The sequence below is a fragment of the Cricetulus griseus genome, chromosome 6, assembly GCF_003668045.3.
Source record: "Cricetulus griseus strain 17A/GY chromosome 6, alternate assembly CriGri-PICRH-1.0, whole genome shotgun sequence".
In the NCBI taxonomy this organism is placed as follows: Eukaryota; Metazoa; Chordata; class Mammalia; order Rodentia; family Cricetidae; genus Cricetulus; species Cricetulus griseus.
In genome coordinates, this window is record NC_048599.1 from 141,699,222 (window position 1) to 141,723,233 (window position 24,012).

The 24,012-nt window shown below is 50.3% G+C and overlaps 2 protein-coding genes across 8 annotated transcripts in view; one reads left to right on the forward strand and one right to left on the reverse strand.

Annotated features, from left to right (window-relative positions):
* Sptan1 (spectrin alpha, non-erythrocytic 1) overlaps positions 1-7,298 on the forward strand; it is a 69,742-nt gene extending 62,444 nt beyond the window's left edge. For all 7 annotated transcript variants that reach the window (XM_035446300.1, XM_027423131.2, XM_027423132.2 and 4 more), the window contains 12 exons: positions 172-331; positions 783-859; positions 1,594-1,803; positions 2,147-2,443; positions 2,653-2,765; positions 3,405-3,422; positions 5,476-5,530; positions 5,821-6,017; positions 6,122-6,175; positions 6,255-6,401; positions 6,476-6,623; positions 6,822-7,298. In XM_035446300.1, coding sequence (XP_035302191.1) covers positions 172-331; positions 783-859; positions 1,594-1,803; positions 2,147-2,443; positions 2,653-2,765; positions 3,405-3,422; positions 5,476-5,530; positions 5,821-6,017; positions 6,122-6,175; positions 6,255-6,401; positions 6,476-6,623; positions 6,822-6,947 — 1,602 coding nt within the window. In that variant the 3' untranslated portion in view covers positions 6,948-7,298. The remainder of the gene's footprint in view (positions 1-171; positions 332-782; positions 860-1,593; positions 1,804-2,146; positions 2,444-2,652; positions 2,766-3,404; positions 3,423-5,475; positions 5,531-5,820; positions 6,018-6,121; positions 6,176-6,254; positions 6,402-6,475; positions 6,624-6,821) is intronic.
* On the reverse strand, positions 7,294-23,670 carry Dync2i2 (dynein 2 intermediate chain 2). Its single transcript, XM_027423135.2, has 9 exons — positions 23,484-23,670; positions 11,996-12,244; positions 10,343-10,452; positions 9,540-9,697; positions 8,966-9,075; positions 8,452-8,619; positions 8,142-8,374; positions 7,777-7,934; positions 7,294-7,614 (listed from the first exon to the last, which is right to left on the reverse strand). The coding sequence occupies exons 1-9, from the start codon at positions 23,667-23,669 to the stop codon at positions 7,376-7,378; spliced, it is 1,611 nt and encodes a 536-aa protein (XP_027278936.1). The 5' UTR covers position 23,670; the 3' UTR covers positions 7,294-7,375.
* Between the last annotated feature and the right edge of the window lie 342 nt (positions 23,671-24,012).

The following is a 24,012-nucleotide window of genomic DNA, read 5'->3' on the forward strand; positions in this document are numbered from 1 at the left end:
CACCCTGAGACTTTTACTCAATAGCATCCCCTTAGGAAGCTTCACCTAGCACTGGTCAGGGAGCAGATAACCCATGTGACAGAAATTGAACAATTTGGTGCTAGGAATCTGCCATCGATAGGTGACTGCAGCTGGTGGCAAAACTGATTTGTGCTTCTTTTCCTGTTGTAGAACAATCACCACGAGGAAAACATCTCTTCAAAGATGAAGGGTCTGAACGGGAAAGTGTCTGATCTGGAGAAAGCAGCAGCTCAGAGAAAAGCAAAGCTAGATGAGAACTCAGCCTTCCTGCAATTCAACTGGAAGGCTGATGTGGTAGAGTCCTGGATTGGTGAGTGGCTTCAACAAGACCCAAAGCTTCTAAATCTCATAGGCTAAGAAGAGACATTCCAAAGTCAGAGTTGCCATAGCAGTACCCACACCAGGCTGGCATGAGGGTTCACCAAACCTTGACACAAGCAATACAGAGACCCAAGTACTAATAGGCTCGCCAAAGGGTTAGGCCATTATCAGAACTCCCTACTAGCTGCCTAGCCAAGGTGCCATCTATCTCCTGGTTACACGGAACTAGATTCTGGTGTCAGAGCCCATGTGAACCAAAAGGACTTCCACACTCAGATGAGGCAGGGTAGTAGTTACAGGGAGCAGGCAGCCACAATGAGTTCAGGAAAGCTGCTGCTGATTTTGGAATTGAAATGTGAACATGCCTCCATCCTATGGCTTGCTTTTTTAGTCTGTCTGTGTTCTGTGGGCTGGGACAGTCTCCATGCTTTGTTTCACAGGTGAAAAGGAGAACAGCTTGAAAACAGATGACTATGGTCGAGATCTGTCTTCTGTCCAAACTCTGCTCACCAAGCAGGTCAGTTAGCTACATGAATGGTGGACTGAATTTACTCAAACAGCACTTACAGGAGAAAGCTGGTCAGTGTCCTTCCTTTAGGTCTTTGATGACCTCCTGTATGTATGGCCAATGTCAGCAAACAATAAACACTTCCAAGCTGGGCGGTGGTGGCTCATGCTTTTATCCCAGCACTCAGGCAGCAGAGGTGGGTGGATCTCTGAGTACGAGGCCAGCCTGGTCTCCAGAGCAAGTGCCAGGACAGGCTTCAAAGCTACACAGAAAAACCCTGTCTCGAAAAACTAAAACAACGAAACAAAACTATAAACACTTTCGGTCCTGAGCCTCCGAGCTCCAGAGGGGCAGAATAGATGCAGAGCATATGTGCAGCAGCATGATGGGCTGGCCAGGCTCAGACACAAGGTGCCTGTCAATCTTGAGCAGGCCAGGGTTGTGGGACAGGCCTTCCTGAACTCAGTCACACAGAGTAAACTGAAAGTGGTCACATATGAATGGTCTGCTGTGTCTAAGGAGCCAAGGCCATACATAGCCATGCCCAAAGCTTGAGTGCTGGAATGGTCATTGCCACATTCTGTGGTCTAAGGGGAGTAGGAACATAGGCAGACACGACTGAATGTCAGCAGGAGGTGGAGCTCTAGACCAGCTACCATTTACGCATGTGCTCCTGCCATCTGAGCTGAGGCACATGAGGCTCTCTGCAGTACATACAACTGACTTCTACATACTTATTGCAGGAGACCTTTGATGCTGGCCTGCAGGCCTTCCAGCAGGAGGGCATTGCCAATATCACTGCACTCAAGGATCAGCTGCTAGCTGCCAAGCACATTCAGTCTAAGGCCATCGAGGCTCGACATGCTTCCCTCATGAAGAGATGGACCCAGCTGTTGGCCAACTCAGCTACCAGGAAAAAGAAGTTGCTGGAGGCCCAGGGTCATTTCCGAAAGGTAAGGGTAATTAATATTCAGCTGGAAGGAAAGGTGGCCCCATTTGCCTCCGCCATGCTCTATCCTGTGAGAAAGGAGTGACCTCAGCCCAGAGGAGCTGAACATGAGCCTGGAGTCGGTGGAAACTGAGGCACATAGAGCCCTTGGACTAGTCCTAGGGAATTTATCCTTTGACCCTCCCAGGACAAGCACAGCTTGTACTGAAGGACACCGGGCAGAGGACAAGTGAGGAAATGTTTGAGATGGGGCAGAAAGGCAGATTCCCAGCAGGCCTCACTCTCTGAGTCCCAGGCAGCCCACCCACATACATGCCCACACTGACACTCAGCCCCTCTACTTTTAGGTAGAAGACCTCTTCCTGACCTTTGCCAAAAAGGCATCAGCCTTCAACAGCTGGTTTGAGAATGCAGAAGAGGACCTGACAGACCCAGTGCGCTGCAACTCTCTGGAAGAAATCAAAGCCCTTCGAGAGGCTCATGATGCCTTCCGGTCATCCCTCAGCTCTGCACAGGCAGACTTCAACCAGCTAGCTGAGCTGGACCGCCAGATCAAGAGTTTCCGGGTGGCCTCCAACCCCTACACCTGGTTCACCATGGAGGCCCTGGAGGAGACCTGGAGGAACCTGCAAAAGATCATTAAGGTGCATCTGGCTGGGCAAGCCACTGAACCCATGCTCCCTGTCTCCAGGCTATTCCTTGTTGGGTCAGCTTCAGTAGGACCCCTGCCCCTCTCACTTTTAAGTCCCACTGGCATTTCCCCGTGGTAGAGCCATGTTTATGCTGAGCCCATGTGAGGCCAGATATCAGGAATCAACAGAAGATAGCAGCACCTGCCTTCCTTTTGTCTCAGGAGCGGGAGCTGGAACTGCAGAAGGAGCAGCGGCGGCAGGAGGAGAATGACAAGCTGCGCCAGGAGTTTGCTCAGCATGCCAACGCCTTCCACCAGTGGATCCAGGAGACCAGGTGCCTGCCTTGTGGGGCCAGCCCAGAGAACATGCTGCTCTCTGCAGCGGGATGCCAAGCCTCCAGCTCTGGGACACGGGGAGCTTAAAACCTGGTACCTAAGCCGGGTGGCAGTGGTGCAACAGTACTCAGGAAACATAGGCAATTGAATCTTTGAGTTCAAGGCCAAGCTGGTCTACAGAGTGAGTTCCAGGACAGCTAGGGCCACACAGAAAAACTGTCTCAGAGGGGAAAAAAAAATGGTGCCTAAGCCAGTTGGCATCTGTCATCCGAGTGGACAGGAGGATGGACAAGAGATTGAGTCTAGTATGGTTTCCATATTCTGTGCCATTTGAGGCTATAGCAAGACTTTGTCTCACCCCAAAAGATAGGGTGGTGGGGAAAACTGCTTGGACTAAGAAGGCTGTGGTGATCTAATTGGGTTGCTCTGCATGATTCATTTACACAAAGATGATGTTGGCAGCTGTCCTGAGTGAGGGAGAACTGCTCAGGGCTCAATCAGAATTGGCAGTGACTGAGCTGACACAGGGTAGGTGGCAGAGGGTACTGATGTTCTGTTCGTTTTCTCTCCTCTATCCCATCCTGATTGCTGCTGTATGTGGACACTACCATGGTTCCTGGCTACTTGGATCTCCACAGAACGTATCTCCTCGACGGGTTAATATTGTCTTCTTTCTCCGGGCTCATGGTGTGGTGGCGTCTTGTGTGCTTGTCCCTGTGTCCCTTGTCCCCAGTGGCCTGGCTTGCAACGGATCCAAGGATGGGCCTCCTGCCCACCTTGTCCATCATGCCCTTTGTCCATGCTAGAAGAGCCCATGGTCATTGGGGGGTGGTCACTTTCCCTCTTTCAACGCAGGGAATGTAACTGTGAGAGGAAGCCAGAGTCAGAAGTTTAAGGCTTAGAACCCCTATCCATGCCTGTTCACAAAGATTAGATTAGACTTCCCTTTTGATCTGTTTTCCCGTTGTGGCCAGAAGGATTTGCATTAAGCCCCAGTTGTCAGTGGGCATAGGAAGTTGGATGGCTGTGCTAGGAGCTTGGGCTGAATGAGTACAATGTCCAGTTGAAGGGAAGCTCTGCAGCCCCCTTAGGGCTTAGGTGGCCCTATCTTCCCCCTGGGGAGGGTAACCAGAATTCACCCTAGCAAAAGGCAGAATGTCCAATGTGGTGTGGAGACAGGGCTTGGAGGAGTCCCCGGGAGGAGCAGGGCTATCTCTCCCAGTCCCAGCAAGAGCCTGTATCCAGGCTATCACTGTTTCCATTCTTGCCAGACTAAGGCTTAACTAGAGCTGGTGAGGTTCTGCATAGGGGAAAGTCAGACATGTAAGGGTGGTGACCACAGAACTCTGCCATCCAGTCAGCTTGTAAGAGGCTTAGCAAGGCAGGAAGGGAGGATTGCAGCATCTGGCCTGAGCACCACAGGCTTCCCCACCCTATGCTGTCTGCTGCTCTTGGTCTTGTTTCTGTGCGGTGCCATGCTTCCTCACCTGTGGCTCCTCCCAAGCCTTGTCCCACCTTCCCCAATGCCCCCTGAGCTGCCCATGGTTCCCACCTGATGCCAGGCTGCCAGCTTGTGGCACATGTCTGTCTCGATATGCTCTTGCCTCGCCTTCCTTTGGTATATTCATTTGGTTTCTTTTCTTTGAATAGCATAGCATATCGTCGGGTCATTCGTGTCTATCAGTATGAAGTTGGGGATGATCTGTCTGGAAGGTTCTTCTCCTCTTATTTCTCTTCTTCCCTCACTGTGGTTTTACCAATGCACTCTGGACTCCCAGGCGGCTCTGCTTTCTAACCCACACCCTAGCCACTTGGGAGGAGGGTCTGTGGCACTCCATTGCTCTGGCCCTGCCTCCTGCCCCAGTCCCTGGGGCTCCCTTTTCCTGGGGGATGGGACATGCCTGTGAGTTCTCAACTGCTGGGGTAGGAGGAAGTCTGGTGCCCTGCCTTGCTAAAGCACTTTGAACTTGGGGTGATTTTACAGTACTTCCTGGTTCACTGAAGTCACAAGGGTAGATTGGGGTAGACATGGGTACAGAGGAGACGGGGCTGTGTGCACTGTGTGAACTTGTCCCTGCACGTGACCCTGCTTGTTTGATGTCTTTGTTCACTGGGAACCTTCTTTGTGCTCACACTTAGATCTTGGAGAGAAGCAGGCTCCTCAGGAAATGGCCTTCAAAGGGAGGCCTAGCCTGACTGTGTCTAGATGCTGGAATCCAAATCTAGAGTCCTATCACAGCTGTCCTCAGCTGGAACCAGTTTGCCAACACACCCACTTACTGGCCATGCTATCTCTTAGAATGTGGCTTTTCCCCTCAGAAGCATAAGCAGGTGCTAAAGTAGGGCTAGGGGGACTGCCTGCCTTGTCTCTTGACCATCCTTACAGCCCCAAGGGCTCCAACTGTTGGGTTCTTGGCCTCCTATTGGTGCAGAAAAGAGGCTGTCAGGCCTGAAGCTGCCCTGTTCTTAAGGGGAATAAGTTTAGTTCCTCAGTGACCTTTAAGAGCTGAGAAGCCCCCTGACCCATGTGTTTCTGAAACAGAAATGGGACCTGCTCTCCCAGGTTAGAGGGGGTGGCCAAAACCATATGGGTTGTTGTTTCTTCAGTGAAAAGAATTACAGGCTGTGGGCACTCTGTACCAGGAGGAAGAGTTAAATGTGGGCACTGGTCTGCTGCAATGGAGCCCTGCTCACTGTGCATTTATTTAGGTCCTGCATGGTAGAAGAGTCGGGAACTCTGGAATCTCAGCTGGAAGCTACCAAAGTGAGTGCCTAAAGGGCTTTGGTCAGCCCAGCAGCTGCTCAGCCTGAAGCTGCCAAGGCCATTTTTCCCTTGACTTAAACAGCCTGGGGCTTCTTTTAGAGAAAGTCTCTGCTGTCTGCTGTAACTGGAGGCCCTTGGGTACACACTGCATCCTTCCTGGCATCTCTGCCAGTTGCTTTATATCCCTACCCCTCCCACTCTTCCTTTCCTTGGCTCTTCGGCCCTGGGATCTCAACTGGATTCTGGGGCCTGAGGTGTCCCTGTCTCACACTGTTTGTCCTACTCGGCAGCGCAAGCACCAGGAGATTCGAGCCATGAGAAGTCAGCTGAAGAAAATTGAGGACCTGGGTGCTGCCATGGAGGAAGCCCTCATCCTGGACAACAAATACACTGAGCACAGCACTGTGGGCCTGGCCCAGCAGTGGGACCAGCTAGACCAGCTGGGCATGCGCATGCAGCACAACCTGGAACAGCAGATCCAGGCCAGGTACTAGCCCCAAGTACAGCTGTCAACAAGGACCTGGCATGGGAGGGAAGAGCATGCCACTTGTGTACAGAAGGCCTTGTTCCCTATTTCTGTTCTTCTTCTAGGAACACAACAGGAGTGACCGAGGAGGCCCTCAAGGAATTCAGCATGATGTTCAAGTGAGTATGGCCCGGAGTGCCTTGGCTGAGAGGATGGGAGGCAGAGACCATGTGCTGAGTCCTGGGCTCTGTGCTATAGGCACTTTGACAAGGACAAGTCTGGCCGGCTGAACCATCAGGAATTCAAATCCTGTCTTCGTTCCCTGGGCTACGACCTGCCAATGGTAGAGGAAGGAGAGCCTGATCCTGAGTTTGAGGCAATCCTGGATACTGTTGATCCCAACAGGTAAGCTGAAGGAATAGTGGACAGAGTTTTCGTCTCCCTCTGCCCTCCTTGCTTATTGTACCTGCCTCCCATAGGGATGGCCATGTCTCTTTGCAAGAATACATGGCTTTCATGATCAGCCGTGAAACAGAGAATGTCAAGTCCAGTGAGGAGATTGAGAGTGCTTTCCGGGCCCTCAGCTCAGAGGGCAAGCCTTATGTGACCAAGGAGGAGCTCTACCAGGTAGGACTTTGGGAAGGGCCAAAGTTCCTGGGCACAACTGAAGCCAAAGGGTGCAACAACACACTCACGCACGCCCACACACGCGCATGCATGCACACACACAGAAGCCTGTGTCTGCTGGCAGACAGTCCTAGCCCAACACCTCCTTACCTACGGGCGCTTGTCATGGTTGAACTGACCATACCACCTCTCCTCCAGAACCTGACCCGGGAACAAGCTGACTATTGTGTCTCCCACATGAAGCCCTATGTGGATGGCAAGGGCCGAGAACTGCCCACTGCCTTCGACTACATCGAGTTCACCCGCTCGCTCTTTGTGAATTGATCCTTGGCTCGTAGGTGAGCCTGACCCATACTGCTTGCCCTGCTGTCACCTTGCTGCATGTCACTTCCTCTGTGCTTTCAAGGAAAATATTCCAGACAGTGTTACTTTCCAGTGTAACCATAGGCCTGCTTAGCTTGGGGTAAGACTTCGTAGAAAATGGTGCTTCAGTAAACTGCTTACATTCTAGTTCACAATCATTATGTTGCTGTGGGACCCAAACCCGTTTGAACCAGTTGCCCTCATTCCCACTTCAAATCAAAGCAGCTGGTTCATCTTCCTTGTTCTCTCTTCCCCCTCCCCGGATTGTTTTCATGTAACAGACAAATAAAGGACTCAATTCTCCCCCTAAAAGCTTTTGTTCCTCTTTATCCAGCTTAGCACACAGCCTTCCTGGAGAGACACCCCACCCCTGCTGCTCCTTGTGGCCCTCAGGTAGCTACTTCCGCTTCTAGTTGGTCCAAGTCCTCTGTCTCCCTGGGCCCTTGTTCTGTGAAAGCTGTACTCAGTTGCCACACCTTCACCATGCCCTTGGCATCACCAGCAGCTAAGAGCTGAGTCTGCTGGCTGTTAAACTCCAGGCAGTAGACAGGACTTCCATCTTGGGTTTGTGTTATGGAAACTGTGGGTTTCTGTGAGCTTTTCTGGAGGTCAAACAGTTGCACGTCACCTGCAGGGAGAAAGGTTCAGAAAATAGAAACCACAACTGGGAGAGGCTGTGGCATGCACTTTTCCCATGTGCCTTGTGGTGGGCGCCAGCGGCCTGAATAAAAGCCATCCTCACCACATGCCTCCTACACTTATAAAAAGGCAGTGTGGCTCTTTTGCCTACCTTCCCCAGAAGCAGCAGCAAAAACCAAGGGGCGCACAGGGGACCAGCGCACAGCAAACAGGTACTTGTGAGACAGCTGCAGTGAGGTCAGAGGCTGGGCCTGCAGCATGGAGTACAGGTGGACATGGCCATCGGTCCCAGCACTCAGGAAGAGATTCCTAGACAATGCAGAAAGGGAAGCCTGCATGGCACTGCCACCAGCACCTCCTGGGCTGTCTGCCTGTGGAAAATTCCCTTGGCCTCTATATCTGAGATGAACCCTTAAAGGGCACAGGCCCCAGGACCAACCACCATATCAGAATGCTGGTATTGAAAAGCTGGGGCAGGCCTGTGCCTGAGCAGCAAGCCCAGGCTGATGCCCCTACCTGTGGAAGGGGGAACAGCTCACAGAGTACACAGGGCCACCATGGGGAGAGAAGGTGAACTGCACTGGAGCCCTAAGGGGCACAGAGCTGGGCATCCGAGTGAGAGCAGCTGCCTCTGCTGCCAGGGAACACTTGAGGGGAAAGCCACCTTCTGTGCCCAGAACAAAAAGGCTGGAGTCAAAGCTGGAGAAGGCCACGGATGTCACCCCCACCTCAGTCTCTCCACGGGGTGGCTGTGGAAAAGTGACAGAGATTATACATCCTGACAGCACAGATGGGTTCCCACAGCCCAGCTTCCTTGGGCCCTTACCTTCTTCAGTTTGGTGCTCCGAGGCAGCTGCTGCACAGCCAGAGCAAAACCCTTGGAGAGTCGCAGCTGCCCAGCGCCACTGCCCCTCCAGAGAAGCACCCTTCCATCGGTGGACGCACTCAGCACCTGGAAGCGGTGGCTGTGCCGGGGTTCAGGCAACCACAGCACCTGAGATGACAAAGCACGAGGCAGGATAGAGGGGAGCATCCTGTGTCAGCCTCACCCCCAGCTGTCCCTTATAGGGGTAAAGAATTCTGGGGAAACCGCAGAGACAGGCTTCTGAAGTCCTGCCTCCAGTCCACAATGCCAGCACCCAGGAAAGCTGGCTCAGGCCACCTGTGTAGGAGGCTGGGGGAAAGCCCTGTGCCCTAGAGGACAACAAATGGGAGAGAGATTCAGGACGGCACACAGCCCAAGCAGCTGTCCAACCACCAACTACTGAAGCAGCTGATGCCATCACGCCCCCTTCAAGGGTGGAGGAGTGACTTCCTGCTCCCCCCATCAGTCTCCTGACCTGATACACAGGGTCTGTGTGGGTGTCATCAGTCAGACCTGTGCGCCAAAGCAGTGGGTCCTCGGGCCGGCTCATGTCCCACACCAGCACCTCACCGCTATACAGTCCCCCTATGAGGACAAACCGGACACGGGCATCAGTTCAGTTACACCTAGTGACCCCTCCATGTCATGTAGCCAGAGCAAAGGCCTCTTCTGAGGATTCCCTAAGGGGGAAATCCTAGTTCCCAGGACTCAAACTCAGTCCTTCCTTGCTACACCTCAGTGATTGATCGTTGCCCACAGAAAGCTGAGGCCCAGGCGCAGCAACCTGCCCCTCCCGCCAGCTTTTCACAGCTACACTCAGCCCCTTCTAAATGACTCCTTCCTCCAAGCTCCTACCCCCTCCCTCACAGGTCCACACAGGCAGATGATCCCAAGCTACAGACAAGCCAGAGGGCCATGCAACCTCACTGACTCCCAAGTGGCCTGCCCTAGCCAGAAGCTGACAGGCTAGCCAAAAGCTTCCTGGCTGCCTGTAGCTGGATGAGAAGCAGAAGTTTGGGGAAAGAGGCTGGGGAGGGCTAGGCATTCACCTGCAATGTGCGAGGGCTGTGTGGGATGAAAGGCCAGACACATGACAGCACTGGGCACCTCCACTACTGCTGATGGCTGCTGGGGGTTCAGGCCTTGGCGGTCCAGGTTCCAAGTACACACATAGGACTTAAGTGTGCTCCAGTCCCCGTCGTCGAGCCTACATGAGGTCATGCATGAGTGACCCCCAGGGCTCCCATCACATCCTCCATCTCTGCCTAGCTAACCCCCACAAAAATTAGCCTGTGTTTGCTTCACACCCAGACTGTGTACTATAGGTGTATGCACGGGTTCCTCTGTGGCACTCAAAAGGAACAATGTTCTCTAGAGTTCCCAAGCCAGGTATGATGTCACTGCAGGTACCCTGTCTGTACACCCTGTATTACAGAAAATACTAGTCACATGCAGACTCTGCCCTTGAGCTGGGCAATAGCCCACTGAGAGTAGAGGACATTTGTAATTCCAGCAGTTGGGAGGCTAAGAGAAGATAAAGAGACGAATGCCATCCTGAGCTACATAGTGAGGCCCTATGGTAGAGAAAAGGGTCCTCAGACCCCAAGTGTGTATATATGCATTGGTGGATGGGGACCACAGAGCATCTAGCAACAGACACTAGGGTAATGGCCAGTGGCCAACTTGAGCCCAGGGCTTGCTCTCTGCCAGGTAAGGAGCTGGGCCTTGAGGCATGGGTTCTCAGCCCGCCCTCTGCTCTTTACCTAACCCTTTACCCTGAAGCTAATGAAACAGAGGCCCAAACAAGTCTTGGGATCTCCATTATTTCCCACCCACCCCAGCTGCCACTCACCGACCATAGGCACAGGCCAGCACAGAGCCGGTGGCGTTCCAGGAAATGCCGGTCACATGCAGACCCTGCCCTTGGGCTGGGGGGTAGACCAGGGTGTGAAGACAGGACACCTGCAGAAATAGGCCATTCCTAGCCCTAAGCACTAAATCCATGTAGTAAGTGGTTCTCAACCTGTGGGTCACAACCCCTTTGGGGGTTGAATGACCCATTCAGGGGGGTTGCCTAAGACCACTCGGAGGCACACACAGATACATTACAATTCATATCTAGAAAAATTACAGTTATGAAGTAGCAATGGAACTAATTTTATGGATGGGATCACCACAACACGAGGAACTGTGTTAAAGGGCACAGTATTAGGAAAGTTGAGAACCACTGCTCTAGTAGGTAGCATTGTCTCCTGGGCACTTTCAGTATAAAGTTTACACTAAGAAGCAAACTGATTGGTTGTGGTGATGCCTATCTTCAGGGGTAGAGGCAGGGGAATCGCTCCAAGTTCAAGACTAGCAGGGTCCACACTATGGCTAGAGGTTAAGCACATGTACTGCTCTTCCAGAGGACCTGAGTTCAATCCCTAGCACCTACATCAGGCAGCCAATAACAGCCTGTAACTCTGATTCCAAGAGAGGACATCCTTTCTGTCCTCCATGGCACCACACTCACTGATACACACCCACAGGCAGGTAGGCAGACAGACACACGCACGCACGCACGCACGCACGCACACATGCACATAAACACACAAAAGAAATCTTATTAAAAAGTTTACAAAGTATACCCTATAGCCAAGTGGTGCCCTTGGGTGACTCTGTAGGAAGAAACAAAACAAGGCTGTGTGTGTGGTGGTGGCGCATGCCTTTAATGGCAGCAGAGGCAGGTGGATCTCTCTAAGTTCAAGGCCAGCCTGGTCTACAGAGTGAGTTCCAGGACAACCAGGGCTACACAGAGAAATCCTGTCTCAAAAAACAAAAACAAGGACCTCTTCCAGAGGTCCTGAGTTCAATTCCCAGCAACCACATGGTGGCTCACAACCATCTATAATGAGATCTGGTGCCCTCTTCTGACCTGCCGGGATATATGTAGACAGAACACTGTATACATAATAAAAAATAAATCTTTAAAAATCAAACAAACAAGGAGAGCAACCCCCATCATTCAGTCACAGCTGACACTTCAGCTGCACACCCAGGTCCACAGAGGACAGTCTGGAACTGTGCCTAGAAAGCAGAAATGCCAAGACATGCTGTGTCTTTAGAACACAGCCCAGGGTTCAGGTTCCAGGTCAGATAACTCAGAGCTGTGCAGCCATAGGCAAGGCACTCAACCTCTCCAAGCCAATCTATGAAGAGAAGATAACAGTAATACAGCTGACACAAGGAAAGAGACCATGGCATCCCTTAGGGTGGTACCAGCCTAGTGGCAGGCTGCCCTGGGGCAAAACCTACACCTCTTCAGCCACTCGTTTTCATTATGGTCACTCCCCTGAAGGGTCACCTCCTCCCAGGATGAGTCAGTGCCACACCCCTTGTATCTGGTATACTGGCTGCTGCTGGCACTATTGTCACTGGGGTGGAACAAAGTAAATAAAGCTCTAAAGAGGCCTTGGAGCCTCATGGAGGGAGCACCACCCCAGGCTAGCAGACAAGGCCTCACCGTCTGCTGTGGCTCCGTCCAGTTCACCTCATAGCCATCGAAGGCATGGCTCTGCCAGTTGTTGTTCAGCTCCCGGATGACCGTGGCCTCCACCCTCCGGAGAAAGGCTGCCAGCCTGAGAGTGTCAGGCTGGGAAACAGGTACTGGGGCCACTGGCTCAGGAGCCTCTGTCTGTACCTGGGCATCCACCTGTGTCCGAGCCTGGACAGATGCCTCTGCTGTGGCAATGCTGGCTGTCTGGCAACTTTTCTGAAAGGAGATTAAAACCAGGGTCATGGGTCAGTGAAATGGCTCAATGGGTAAAGGTGCTTGCTGCCAAGTCTAATGACCTGGGTTCAGTTCCCAGAACCCACATGGTGGAAAGAAAGTAGACTCCTCAAAGTTGTCCTCCAACTTGCACAAATATCTGCATAACACACACAAAATTGTTTTTAAAAAACAGTTGGGGGGGGGGCTGGAGAGATGGCTCAGAGGTTAAGAGCACTGACTGCTCTTCCAGAGGTCCGGAGTTCAATTCCCAGTAACCACATGGTGGCTCACAGCCATCTATTATGAGCTCTGGCGCCCTCTTATGGTGTGCAGATATACATGGAAGCAGAATGTGTCAAGTTGACAAAACAAAAACAAACCAAAGAAAACAAAAACATCCTAACTAGAATAGGTCCCTCTCTTTCAGACCGGTCCCCATGACAAGTCAGCAGTGAGAAAAGCAGCCACTGCTGTCTCTAATGGACTCCCTGCCACCTATGCATAGGCCCATCCCTACATCAATGGACACGGGAACAGGCATCATAGCAGAGGTGCAGCCAAGTTTATCATCTTGTCTTTACCAAAAGAGGCTCTTGGGAGTGAGGCCAGATCACTGCCATGCCACCAAGCTCTGCACACGAAGCCCCTCCAGGACAAGGTCCTGAAACCTGGGTGTAATGTCTTTCCCAGTCACAAGGAACAAGGACAGGCAGCCAGCTGTCTGTATTATCAAATTCATACTTGCCCAATACTCCTAGCTAGCAAACAGGTGTCCCTCCAGCACAAGGTCCCATCTTTACCATTCCACATGCCCAGCACTTCAGTGTTTGGGAAGTAGATGTAAACACATACCTATGAAGCCCTGACCTTCTACTATCTGCCAGATAACAGGAAACACTTGGTCCCAGATACATGAAGGAGGATACAAATAAAAATGGAAGACTCCAATGCAAAGGTGTTTGGCTCTGACAGACGTAGGGAAGACCTTGCCAGCTCCTTCAGAATGAAATATGAGGGAAAAATCAGGAGCCCATGTGGAGGCTGCTTTGAACCAGTCCAAGGGCCTAAGTCTCAGATAGTGTTTGGAGCCAAGGAACCCTGGTAACTCCTACCCGTGGTCTCTAGCTTGGAGAGTTCCTCTGGCCTCCACATATGTGCACACAGCATGTACATACACATACAACCATGCACACACATGGCCACAAAATAATAACGATGGTGGCTTCCAACCTCTGCCTCTTGAAGAACAAGTGCATGAGCCACGTGGAGGTCTTGGGACACACTACATAAGATGCTTTGGGTGGGTATCTGCTACTTACTGTCAAGATTGAGCCAACACATGTGAAAATGGTGGTGGCGCACACCTTTAATCCCAGCACTCGGGAGGCAGAGGCAGGCGGATCTCTTTAGTTCGAGACCAGCCTGGTCTACAAGAGCCAGTTCCAGGAAAGCATTCAAAGCCACAGGGAAACCCTGTCTCAAAAAAACAAAAAACAAAACAAGATTGAGCCAACACAGGGGCTGGGGACAGATGATTGACTGGGCAGTCATCTCATTGTAAAGCAGGATTTAAACATGTGGGTCATGACCCCTTTGAGGATGAATGCCAGATATTTACATTATGATTCATAACAGCAGCAAAATTACAGTTATGGAGTAGCAACAAAATAATTTATGGGTGGGGTCACCACATGAGGAACTAGTACAGGGTCACAGCGTTAGGAAAGTTGAGAACACCTACTCTAAAGGAGTTCTGGACTGGCTCAACCATCACTAGTTGATCAGTCCTGGTACTTGGTTGGACAGAGTAAATGCCCTGGTGGTTCAGGGAAGCAGCCCAGGACAGGCAGGCTGTGAGGGCCCCAGCTCCTCCAAAGCCTCCCACAGCCCGACTGTGGGCAAGCCAAGCAATGCTAGCCCTAGAGCAAGGCGAGGAAGTCAGTGATATCAATACAAGTGGACAAAGCCAAAGCCTCTAGTTGAAAATGTGTAAGTCAGGCTGCTGTGATGGTGCAAATCATTAGTTCCAGGACTTGGGAGACAAACGCTGAGGCAGAAGGAGCTCTATGAGTCCCAGGCCAACCTGATCTGCATAGCAAGTTCCAGGACAGCCAGGATCACCTGTCTAAGAAAGAAAAAAAAAAAAAAAGACACCAAAAGATGCAATCTAAACTGGAAACAATGCCTGTGACTGTGGTGGTTTGAAAGGCTGGAGAGATGGCTCAGAAGCTAAGAGCACTGGCTGCTCTTCCAGAGGTCCTGAGTTCAATTCCCAGCAACCACATGGTGACTCTTCCGGGCTGCAGTGCAGGCGTACATGCAGACAAAGCATTCATACACCTAAAATAAATAAATCTTTCAAAAAAAAAAAAAAAATGGGCCGGGCGTCGATGGCACACGCCTTTAATCCCAGCACTCGGGAGGCAGAGGCAGGCGGATCTCTGTGAGTTCGAGGCCAGCCTGGTCTCCAGAGAGAGTGCCAGGATAGGCTCCAAAGCTACACAGAAAAACCATGTCTCGAAAAACCAAAAAAAAATAAAAAAAAAAAGAAAAAAAGAAAATGGCCTTCAAAGGGAGTGGAACTATTAGGAGGTGTGGCCTTGTTGGAGGAAGTAGGTCACTGTGGAGGAGGGCTCTGAGGGCTCACCTATGCTCAGGCCACACCCTGTGAGGCAGTTCACATCCTATTGCCTTTGTAGCAGAGGCAGCATTCTGCAGTACCACGCCTGCCTGGACACCGTGATACTCCCAGCCTCCATGCTATGGTGATAATGGACTAAATCTCTGAAACTGCAAGTCATCACCTCAATTAAATGATTTCATAAGAGTTACAGTAGAAGCCGGGCATTGGTGGCTCACGCCTTTAGTCCCAGCACTCGGGAGGCAGAGGCAGGTGGATCTCTTTGAGTTCAAAACCAGCCTGGTCTACAAGAGCCAGTTCCAGGACAGCCTCCAAAGTCACAGAAAGAAACCCTGTCTCGAAAAACCAAAACCAAACAAAGAAACCCTGTTTGGAAAAAAAAAAAAGTTACAGTGGTTATGGTGTCTCTTCACAGCAATAGAAACCCTAAGACAATTACTCACATCTACAATCCTACAACATGGAATGTGGAGGCAGGGGGATCACAGCCTTGGCTACATGGCAAGTATAAAACCAGCCTAGGAAGCACGAGACTTTCTTAAAAAATTTTGTGTTTGTGCCAGGCAGTGGTGGCACATACCTTTATTCCTAGGAGGCAGAGGCAGGTGGATCTCTTTGAGTTCAAGCCCAGCCTGGTCTACAGAGCGCATTCTAGGACAGCCAGGACTATACAGAGAAACCTTGCCTCAAACAAACAAACAAAAAAAGACAAAAAGAAAGAGTATGGATTTGTATGGGTGGATATCTAAGAGGAGAAACCATGATCAGAATGTATTATATGGAAAAGACTATCTTAAATTTAAAAAAATACGTGTGTGTACGTGTGTGTGTCTCTGTGTGTGTGTGTGTGTGTGTGTGTGTGTGTGTGTGTGTGTGTGTGTGTGTATGTATATATACGTGTGTGAATTTACTTATTTCTATGGCCTGGGATGGAGCCCAGACCACACACCCAGCCCTGTCACCCTCTTTTCTGATCACATCTACTCACCTGGTCTGGACAATGTGTGAGAAGAGCCCAGCAAAGAGCCCCTTGGCTTCTCCACAGTCCCCACACACCACAGTCCATGACTGTCCCCTCCAGGGCCTGTGTTAACACTTGTAGACACTCTGTGACAGCAGTGGAACAGGCCCCACCTGTCTTTGCCAGGGTTTAGGACACACAAGACCTCTAAGGCACTGAGCAGCTGAGCCAGCAGACAGGTCAGATCCAGCTCCCCCTGAGCATGAACTTGGTGTGTCTACCAAATGTGCACCAGCAGCCTCCCCACTTCTGGGGTCCCAGCACCCCAGGATGACTTCAAACTCACCCTGTTACTGAAGATGACCTTGAACTTCTGGGTGGGTTTCTGTTTTGTTTTGTTTCTAGACAGGGTTTCTCTATGAAACAGTCCTGTCTGTCCTAGAACTCACTCTATAGACCAGGCTGGCCTCTGCCTCCCAAGTGCTGGGATTAAAGGCATATGCCACCACTGCCCAGCCTGACCTTGAACTTGTTAGCACCCTGTTTTTAACCCAAGGTTACACGTATGGATGTGCCCACACCCAGCTCGCTCAGTGCGAGAGTTCAATGCCCAGCTTCCTGCGTACTAGACAAGCACTCCAACAGGTGATCCAAACCACAGGCCAAACTCCGCCGAGTGCTTCTGTAGCAAATGGCTACTAGAAAGACTCCCCACGGAAGCGCTCTTCCTTAGCCAGCCTGGGAGCAGATCTGTGGTCACTGCTACTGCTTCTGGTTAGTCTGTGTCTCTTCACACTGCCTTAAAGAGGGTCTACAAACAAGTGTCACACACCTGTCTCCCAGCACTCAGGAGATGGAGGCAGCAGGACTGTCATAAGTTCAAGACCAGCTTGAGTAACAATGTGTCACAGTGGGGAGGAGGGCTCCAGGCATGGGAGCATGCCTGTCATCCAGGTGCTAAGACAATGATAGCAAAAGGATGGGCCATGGATTTACTTAAGGGCCCAGGCTCCAGCAGGGGGCGCCATGTGCCATGAAACACAAACAAAGCCCCAGCCTTTCAGGTGAAGACACCCCACAAGCTCACTTCGGTGGGCAGGAGAAGTCCACCCTACTACAAAGAGAGTTCCAGGACAGACAGCCAGGACTACACCGAGAAACCCTGTGCAGATAAAGGTGCTCACCACTGTGCCTGACCACCAAGACCAGTTCTCCTCAGGAAGAGAACTGACTCCCACACAGTCCTCTGACCTCCACATGAGCTCTGTGGCATGTACACCAGTGCCATTCCCCCACAAACAAACAATGTAACAATCTTAAAAATAAAAACACAGATAAAAATAAAAGATCATGATGGAGTAGCCAGCTGACCCAGGAGTTTGGGACAGCCTGGGAAAAATACCAAGATCCAGCTAAGACTGTTACACAAAGAAACCCTGTCTCAAATTTTATGTGTATATGTGTTTTCCCTGCATGTATGCGAAAATGCCTAGGAGCCAGAAGGCAACAGTTGCCTTGGAACTAGAGTCAAGGTCTGCTGTGAGCTGCTACACAGGCAGAGTCCTATTCACTTATTACATGGAAGATTTTATTGTTTTTTGGGGATTGGTTTGGTTTGATTTTGTTTTTTGAGACAAGGTCTCTCTGTGCAGTCCTGGCTGTCCTGAAATTCTGTAGAACAGGCTGGTCTAAACTCATAAAGATCTGAGTGCTGGGATTAAAGGCGTGTGCCACCAACGCCCGGCTCACCTGTATATTTCATCACTATTCTTTTTTCACAATTTTTTGAGACAAGGCTCATGTAGTCCAGGCTAACCTAAAACTCACTAGGTAGCCAAGGCTATCCCTGAATACGTGACCCCACCCCCCATGGAATCACAGACAGCAGCCACCACATCATCTGGCTACCGCCCACATTCTGATAAGAATGTGGTGCTTTGACAGCAGGCAGAGCTGAGTTGTTCTGAACTATCAATGGCTCAGCATTTTAGTCCATAAACACAGACTCCCAGGTCACACCACATAACCTGCTGTCCAGGATCACAGCAGGCTGCAGGCAGTGTGTACATATTAAACTCTCTGGGCAGCCCAGTGTCTCCTACTGCATTGGGACCTGCACTCTGAAGACCCCGAGGGGAGTAGCATTGTACTTTCACATTAGGGATGGCACCTTCCACAGGACTCTAACACACCCCACTAGGGAACAATCAGAGTCTGCACTGCCAAACCCAACCCCAAACCCTTGTCCAGAACCCTTCCTGCTGTGAACAGATCAGACTATGTTGAGAAAAAAAGCCTGTCCTGGTGGCACACACCTTTAGTACCAGCAGGTGGATCTCTGTAATGGCAAAGCCAGCCAGGGCTAAAAAGTGAGTTCCAGGCCAGCCAGGGTAATATGGAAGACCCTGTCTCAAAAAAATAAATAGTGGGGCGATGGTGGCACTTGGGAGGCAGAAGCAGACAGATCTCTGTGAGTTCGAGATGAGCCTGGTCTACAGAGAAAGTTCCAGGACAGCCTCAAGCCACAGAGAAACCCTGTCTCGAAAAGCCAAAAAATAAAAAAATAAGGGGGAGCAGGAACAATAGTTCACAATTCAGAACACTGATTGCTCTTCCAGAGGACCCAGGTTCAATTCTCAGAACTGACATGAAGGCTCACACTCCTCTGCAACTCCAGGCCTATAGGTACCCTGAAGCCCTCTTCTAGCCTCTAAGGGTACTACAGTTTCATGTGGTATACAGAAACACTCATAGTCATGAAATAATGTCAAATTAAATTTAGACTGAACTAGAAAAAAACATCCTGAGTGAGGTAACCCAGACCCAGAAAGACAAATATAGTATGTACTTACTCATAAGTGGATACCAGACATAAAGCAAAAGATACCCAGCCTACAATCCACAACCCCAGAGAAGCTTGAACCCTCTTCCAGAAACAGATGGAAGCAGATGCAGAAATACACAACTACCAATGGACCAAGCTCCTGGAGTACAATCTAAGTGAGGGAGGAGTGATAATCTGAACAAAGGAGTCAAGACCATGATGGGGAAACCCACAAAATTAGCTGACCCAAGCTAGTGAGAGATCACTGATTCAGGTCTGACAAATGGGGAACCTGCATAAGACTGAACTAGACTCCTCAACATAGGTGACAATGGTGGACTGGGACAATATATGAGGCCACGGCAGTGGGTCCAAGATCTAACACTAACGCACAAACTGACTTAGTGGAGCCCATTCTATATGGAGAGATACCTTGCTCAGCCTAGACACAGGGATGGGGGGTGGAAAGGTGCCTTGGTCCTGCCTGAATGAGAGGATGGACCAGACTTAGTAGACTTTCTAGAGGAGGCCTCACCCTCTCCATGGAGCAGATGGGAGGGAGAAGGGAGAAGTTGGTGGAGCAGGAGGAGAGGAGAGAGGGGGAACTGGGGATGGAATATAAAAAATAATTTTAACAAATTAAATTTAAGGCTGGAGAGATGGCTCAGAGGTTAAGAGCACTGGCTGCTCTTCCAGAGGTCCTGAGTTCAGTTCCCAGAAACCACATGGTGGCTCACAACCATCCATAATAAGATCATAAGATCTGGTGCCCTCTTCAGGCCTGCAGACATACATGGAGGCAGAATGTTTGTTTTGTTTTGTTTTCCATCAGTGTAGAGCTTTCCTGCTTTATTCTTTTTTTTTTTTTTTAATTTATTAGTTCTAGTTAGGGAACAAGCTTGTTTCACATGTAAGTTCCTTCTCCCTCTCCCTCCCCTCAGAGGCAGAACGTTGTCTACATCAATAAATAAATAAATAAATCTTTTAAAAAATTAAATAAAAAAAATAGAGAAGAGACATTAATCTTTTCTTTTTTTGTTCCCTGCTAAATACATGCACATATTACCATAGGCCCATGTTCAACTTCTCCAGAGGAATTTGTCAGAGAATTAAAAGATACAGCAGTGACATAGGAGGGAAAGAAACATCTTAGTGTGTGTGTGTGTGTGTGTGTGTGTGTGTGTGTGTGTGTGTGTGTGTGTGTGTTTTCCTTTCTTCTGTGACAGGGTTTCCCTGTGGCTTTTGGAGGCTGTCCAGGAACTTGCTCTTGTAGACCAGGCTGATCTCCAACTCAGAGATCCGCTGACCTCTGCCTCCTGAGTGCTGGGATTAAAGGCGTGCACCACCAGTGCCCGGCTGTGTTTGTTTTATTTTGAGACAGGGTTTCTCCGTGTTGCCCTGGCTGTCCTAGAACTCGCTCTGTAGAACAGGGTGGCTTGAACTCAGAGATCTGCCTGCTAAAGGCTTATACTCCACCACCTGGCTGACTGGAAACATCTTAACAGGTGATTTACAGGCAAGGCTGAAATAATTTTTAAAAGTTCCTTAATCCTAGCACTCCAGGAAAGAGCACTGAGTCCCCTGAAGCTGGAGTTACAGATGGTTGTAAGCAGCAATGTGGGTGCTGGGAACTGAACCTGGGTTCTCTGGTCGAGCATCCAGTGCTCTTGACTGCTGAGTCATGTCCTCGGGCCCCAAAAGTTAAGTTTCTAAATTATGTGCACACACACACACTCACACACACACACACACACACACACACACACACACACACACAGAGAGAGAGAGAGAGAGAGAGAGAGAGACAGACAGACAGACAGACAGACAGACAGACAGAGAGACAGAGACAGAGACAGAGAAGGATAGAGAAAGCACAGTGTGTCAATAGGCACATGTGTCTTACAGGTCCCCACAGAGTTCAGAAAAGGGTGATGGATCCCCTGGAGCTGGAGTTACAGATGGCTGTGAACCAGCTGATGTGGGTGCTGGGAATCAACCTGGGTCTTCTTGAAGAGCAGCAGATGCTCTTAAGCATGGATCCATCTCCAACTCCAAGTTAGTTTGTCTAGGCTGAGGACAGAGCTAGTGATGGAGTGCTTGCCCAACCTGAGACACACTGGGTTTGAGCCCCAGAACCTCCTAACATTTTTGTTTACTTTTGCTCCTTATTATTATGCTTCGGTGCTTCACTGAGCCAGGGCCTCTGCATGCGAGGCAAACACTGTACCAGGGACCAAGGAGCAACACCCCTCCAATTATTGTTAGCAACACCTCTCCAGCCCTCTAATTATTGTTTCTCTTGTGTATGTGCAACTGCTTTTAAAAGATTTTATTTAGCCAGGCGTTGGTGGTGCACGCCTTTAATCCCAACACTCAGGAGGCAGAGGCAGGTGGATCTCTGTGAGTTCGAGACCAGCCTGGTGTACAAGAGCTAGTTCCAGGACAGCCTCCAAAGCCACAGAGAAGCCCTGTCTGGAAAAAAAAAATTATTTAGCCGGGTGTTGGTGGTGAATGCCTTTGATCCCAGCCCTCTGGAGGCAGAGGCAGGCGGATCTCTGTGAGTTTGACACCTACCTGATCTACAAGAGCAAGTTCCTGGACAGGCTCTAAAACTACAGAGAAACCATGTCTCAAAAAATGTGTGTATGTACATAACTGGGTGTCTCCCAGGTGTGTGCTGGTGTCTTCAGAAGAGGGTATTGGATCCCCTGGTGTTACGGAATATTACTTTAACTATGTAAAGAAAGATGTGTTGCTCTGCCTGCCTAAGGTACCTGATTGGTCTAATAAAAAGCCGAATGACCAATAGTTAGGCAGTAGAGGGATAGATGGGACTAGTGGGCAGAGAGAATAAGTAGGAGGAGAGAAGAGAGAATGTAAGAGAGAGAGAACAAGGGAGAAGAGTGGGAGACACCCAGGGTCAGCCAGGCAGCCACCAGCCAGCCAGCCATGGAGTACGACATACAGAATGAAAGAAAGGTAAAAAGTCCCAAGGCAAAAACAGATGAAGAGAAACAGGTTAATTTACGTTATAAGAGCTAGTGGGAAGCCAGGTGTTGGTGGCGCACACCTTTAATCCCACCACTCAGGAGGCAGAGGCAGGCAGATCTCTGTGAGTTCGAGGCCAGCCTGGTTTCCAGAGCAAGTGCCAGAATAGGATACAAAGCTGCACAGAGAAACCCTGTCTCAAAAAACCAAAAAAAAAAAAAAAGAAAGAAAGAAAAGAAAAAAAGAGCTAGTGGGGCCAGGCTGTGGTGGTGCACACCTTTGATCCCAATGCTCAGGGAGGCAGAGGCCGTGGATCTCTGTGAGTTCTAGGACAGCCAGAGCTGTTACATAGAGAAACCCTGTCTCAAAAAAAAAAAAAAAAATCAAACAAACAAACCAAAAAAGAGCTAGTGGGACAAGCATAAGTCGAGCATTCACAACCAATATTAAGTCTCCGTTTACTTTTAGCCTGGTAAGCCCTGAGGCTGCATTACAGGCAGTTAAGAGTGGCTCAACCTCGGTGCTGGAAACCAAAGTGGGGTCTTCTGCAAGAGCAGAAAGCATTTCCTTTTGTTGTTGTTACTTATTTCTATGTATATGAATGTTGCCTGACTTGTATTTTTGTGAACCACATGTGTGCCTGGTGCCTGAAGACCCCAGAAGAGGGTATCAGATCAACTGGAGATAGAGGACTGTGAGTCACCATGTGGGTTCTGGGAAGCAAACCCAGATTCTCTGGAAAAACAGTTTAACTACTGAGCCATCTTCCCAGACTGTTGGTCGTTTTTTGAGGAGACAAGGTCTCATATAGCCCAGGTTGGCCTTAAACTTCTGATTCTCCTGCTTCCACTTTCCAAATGCCAGAATCCATGTGTAGCTTTCCACTTTTCTTTTCTTTTCTTTTTTCTTTTTTTCGAGACAGGGTTTCTCTGTGTAGCTTTGGAGCCTATCCTGGCACTCGCTCTGGATACCAGGCTGGCCTTGAACTCACAGAGATCTGCCTGCCTCTACCTCCCAAATGCTGGGATTAATGGCGTAGGCCACCAACGCCCGGCGCTTTCCACTTTTCTGCCAATACAATTTTTTCTAAATTTTGGACATAAACCACAGATACCTAGAGAAAAAGTTGCCACTTTCTTCAGTCACCTGCAACATTCTCACAGCTAATAGTGCAGGTAGGGGTGCTTGCAGCCAAGCCTAGACACCCGAGTCTCATCCACAGGACCCACATGGCAGACAGAAACAAGCGACTCCCACTAACTGTCCTCTGACTTTGCACAAGCACACGCGGCACGTTCATGCCACGCAAACTCTCCCAGTCAATGATTCAGGAAATCTCCTTCAGCAGTCAGGAGACACACCCTCCAGGGTGCAGGCCTTTACACTCTTATTATCTATCAGCTGGCTCTTAAGGTGCAATCTGACCTTTCAAAAAAAACAATGTCAGTTTGAAATGCCTAAAACATCCTTCAAGACGTGGTGCTAGGCTGAAGAAACGGCTCGGCTGGTCAAGGCAGTTTGCCAAACCTGACAACATGAATTGGATCCCCAGGACGCACGCGGTGAAGGGAAGAACTAACTTGTGTCAAGTTATCCTCTGACCTCCACTGGCGCCCGTGGAACATTCATGCCCCCACACACTCACACGAAGTCCATACATGTCAATTAACATCAACAACATGGGATCTTAAGAGTTTGAGTATCCTTGTTTTTGTTTTGCTGCTTTTTTTCTCCTCAGAGACTGGGGCGAGTCTAACGTGAAAGCATCCTCGAGTTAGGTTTTGCATGACCCTCCCGCCCGTGCCGCCCAGCGCCGCGCCCTCACCGTCTCCCCGCGAATGCCCTGGACGCCCCTCCACTGCGAGGGCACGGACGCCACGCCCAGGGTCTCATCCTGCAGAGGCGCAGACCTCCCCGGCCTCTCGGCGCCGCCAGCCCCGCCAGCAGCCAGCGTAGCAGCTCGGGCGCTTCCAGCCCGCCGAAAAGGCCCGGGCGACGCGCGCATTGCCATGGCGACGGCCCCGCCTTCTCGCGCCTGCGCCTTAAGACCTGACCTCCGCGGGTTCGCCTCCATTAGCGGAAGTTCGGAAAGAGGAAGTGAGGCTGGAGGCGCCATTTTTTGAACTGGTTATAGCATCGTCCTTAAGGCCCCGAAGAAAAATACGAAGATCCTTATCAGCCAGTACAACAAAAAGGCAGTGGTGTGGGATTGTCCTAGTCCAAGAGGCTATGTTTGGGACTGGAACAGCTCTTTGAAGTAGAAAGGGAAGTGAGGAAGTGAGGCATGGGCTCCAGGTTCAAAGATGGCGCTGAGCGGCCCGGTGCGGAGGTGAGAGCACCTCCTGCGAGGCCGA

Coding starts and splice junctions, on each gene's coding strand:
- Dync2i2 (XM_027423135.2), bottom strand. CDS start 23,669: ATGGCAATGCGCGCGTCGCCCGGGCCTTTTCGGCGGGCTGGAAGCGCC. Junction 12,245..23,483: donor AGGGCATTCGCGGGGAGACG/GTGAGGGCGCGG, acceptor ATCTCCTTTCAG/AAAAGTTGCCAGACAGCCAG. Junction 10,453..11,995: donor GGACGGAGCCACAGCAGACG/GTGAGGCCTTGT, acceptor CTATTTCTGCAG/GTGTCCTGTCTTCACACCCT.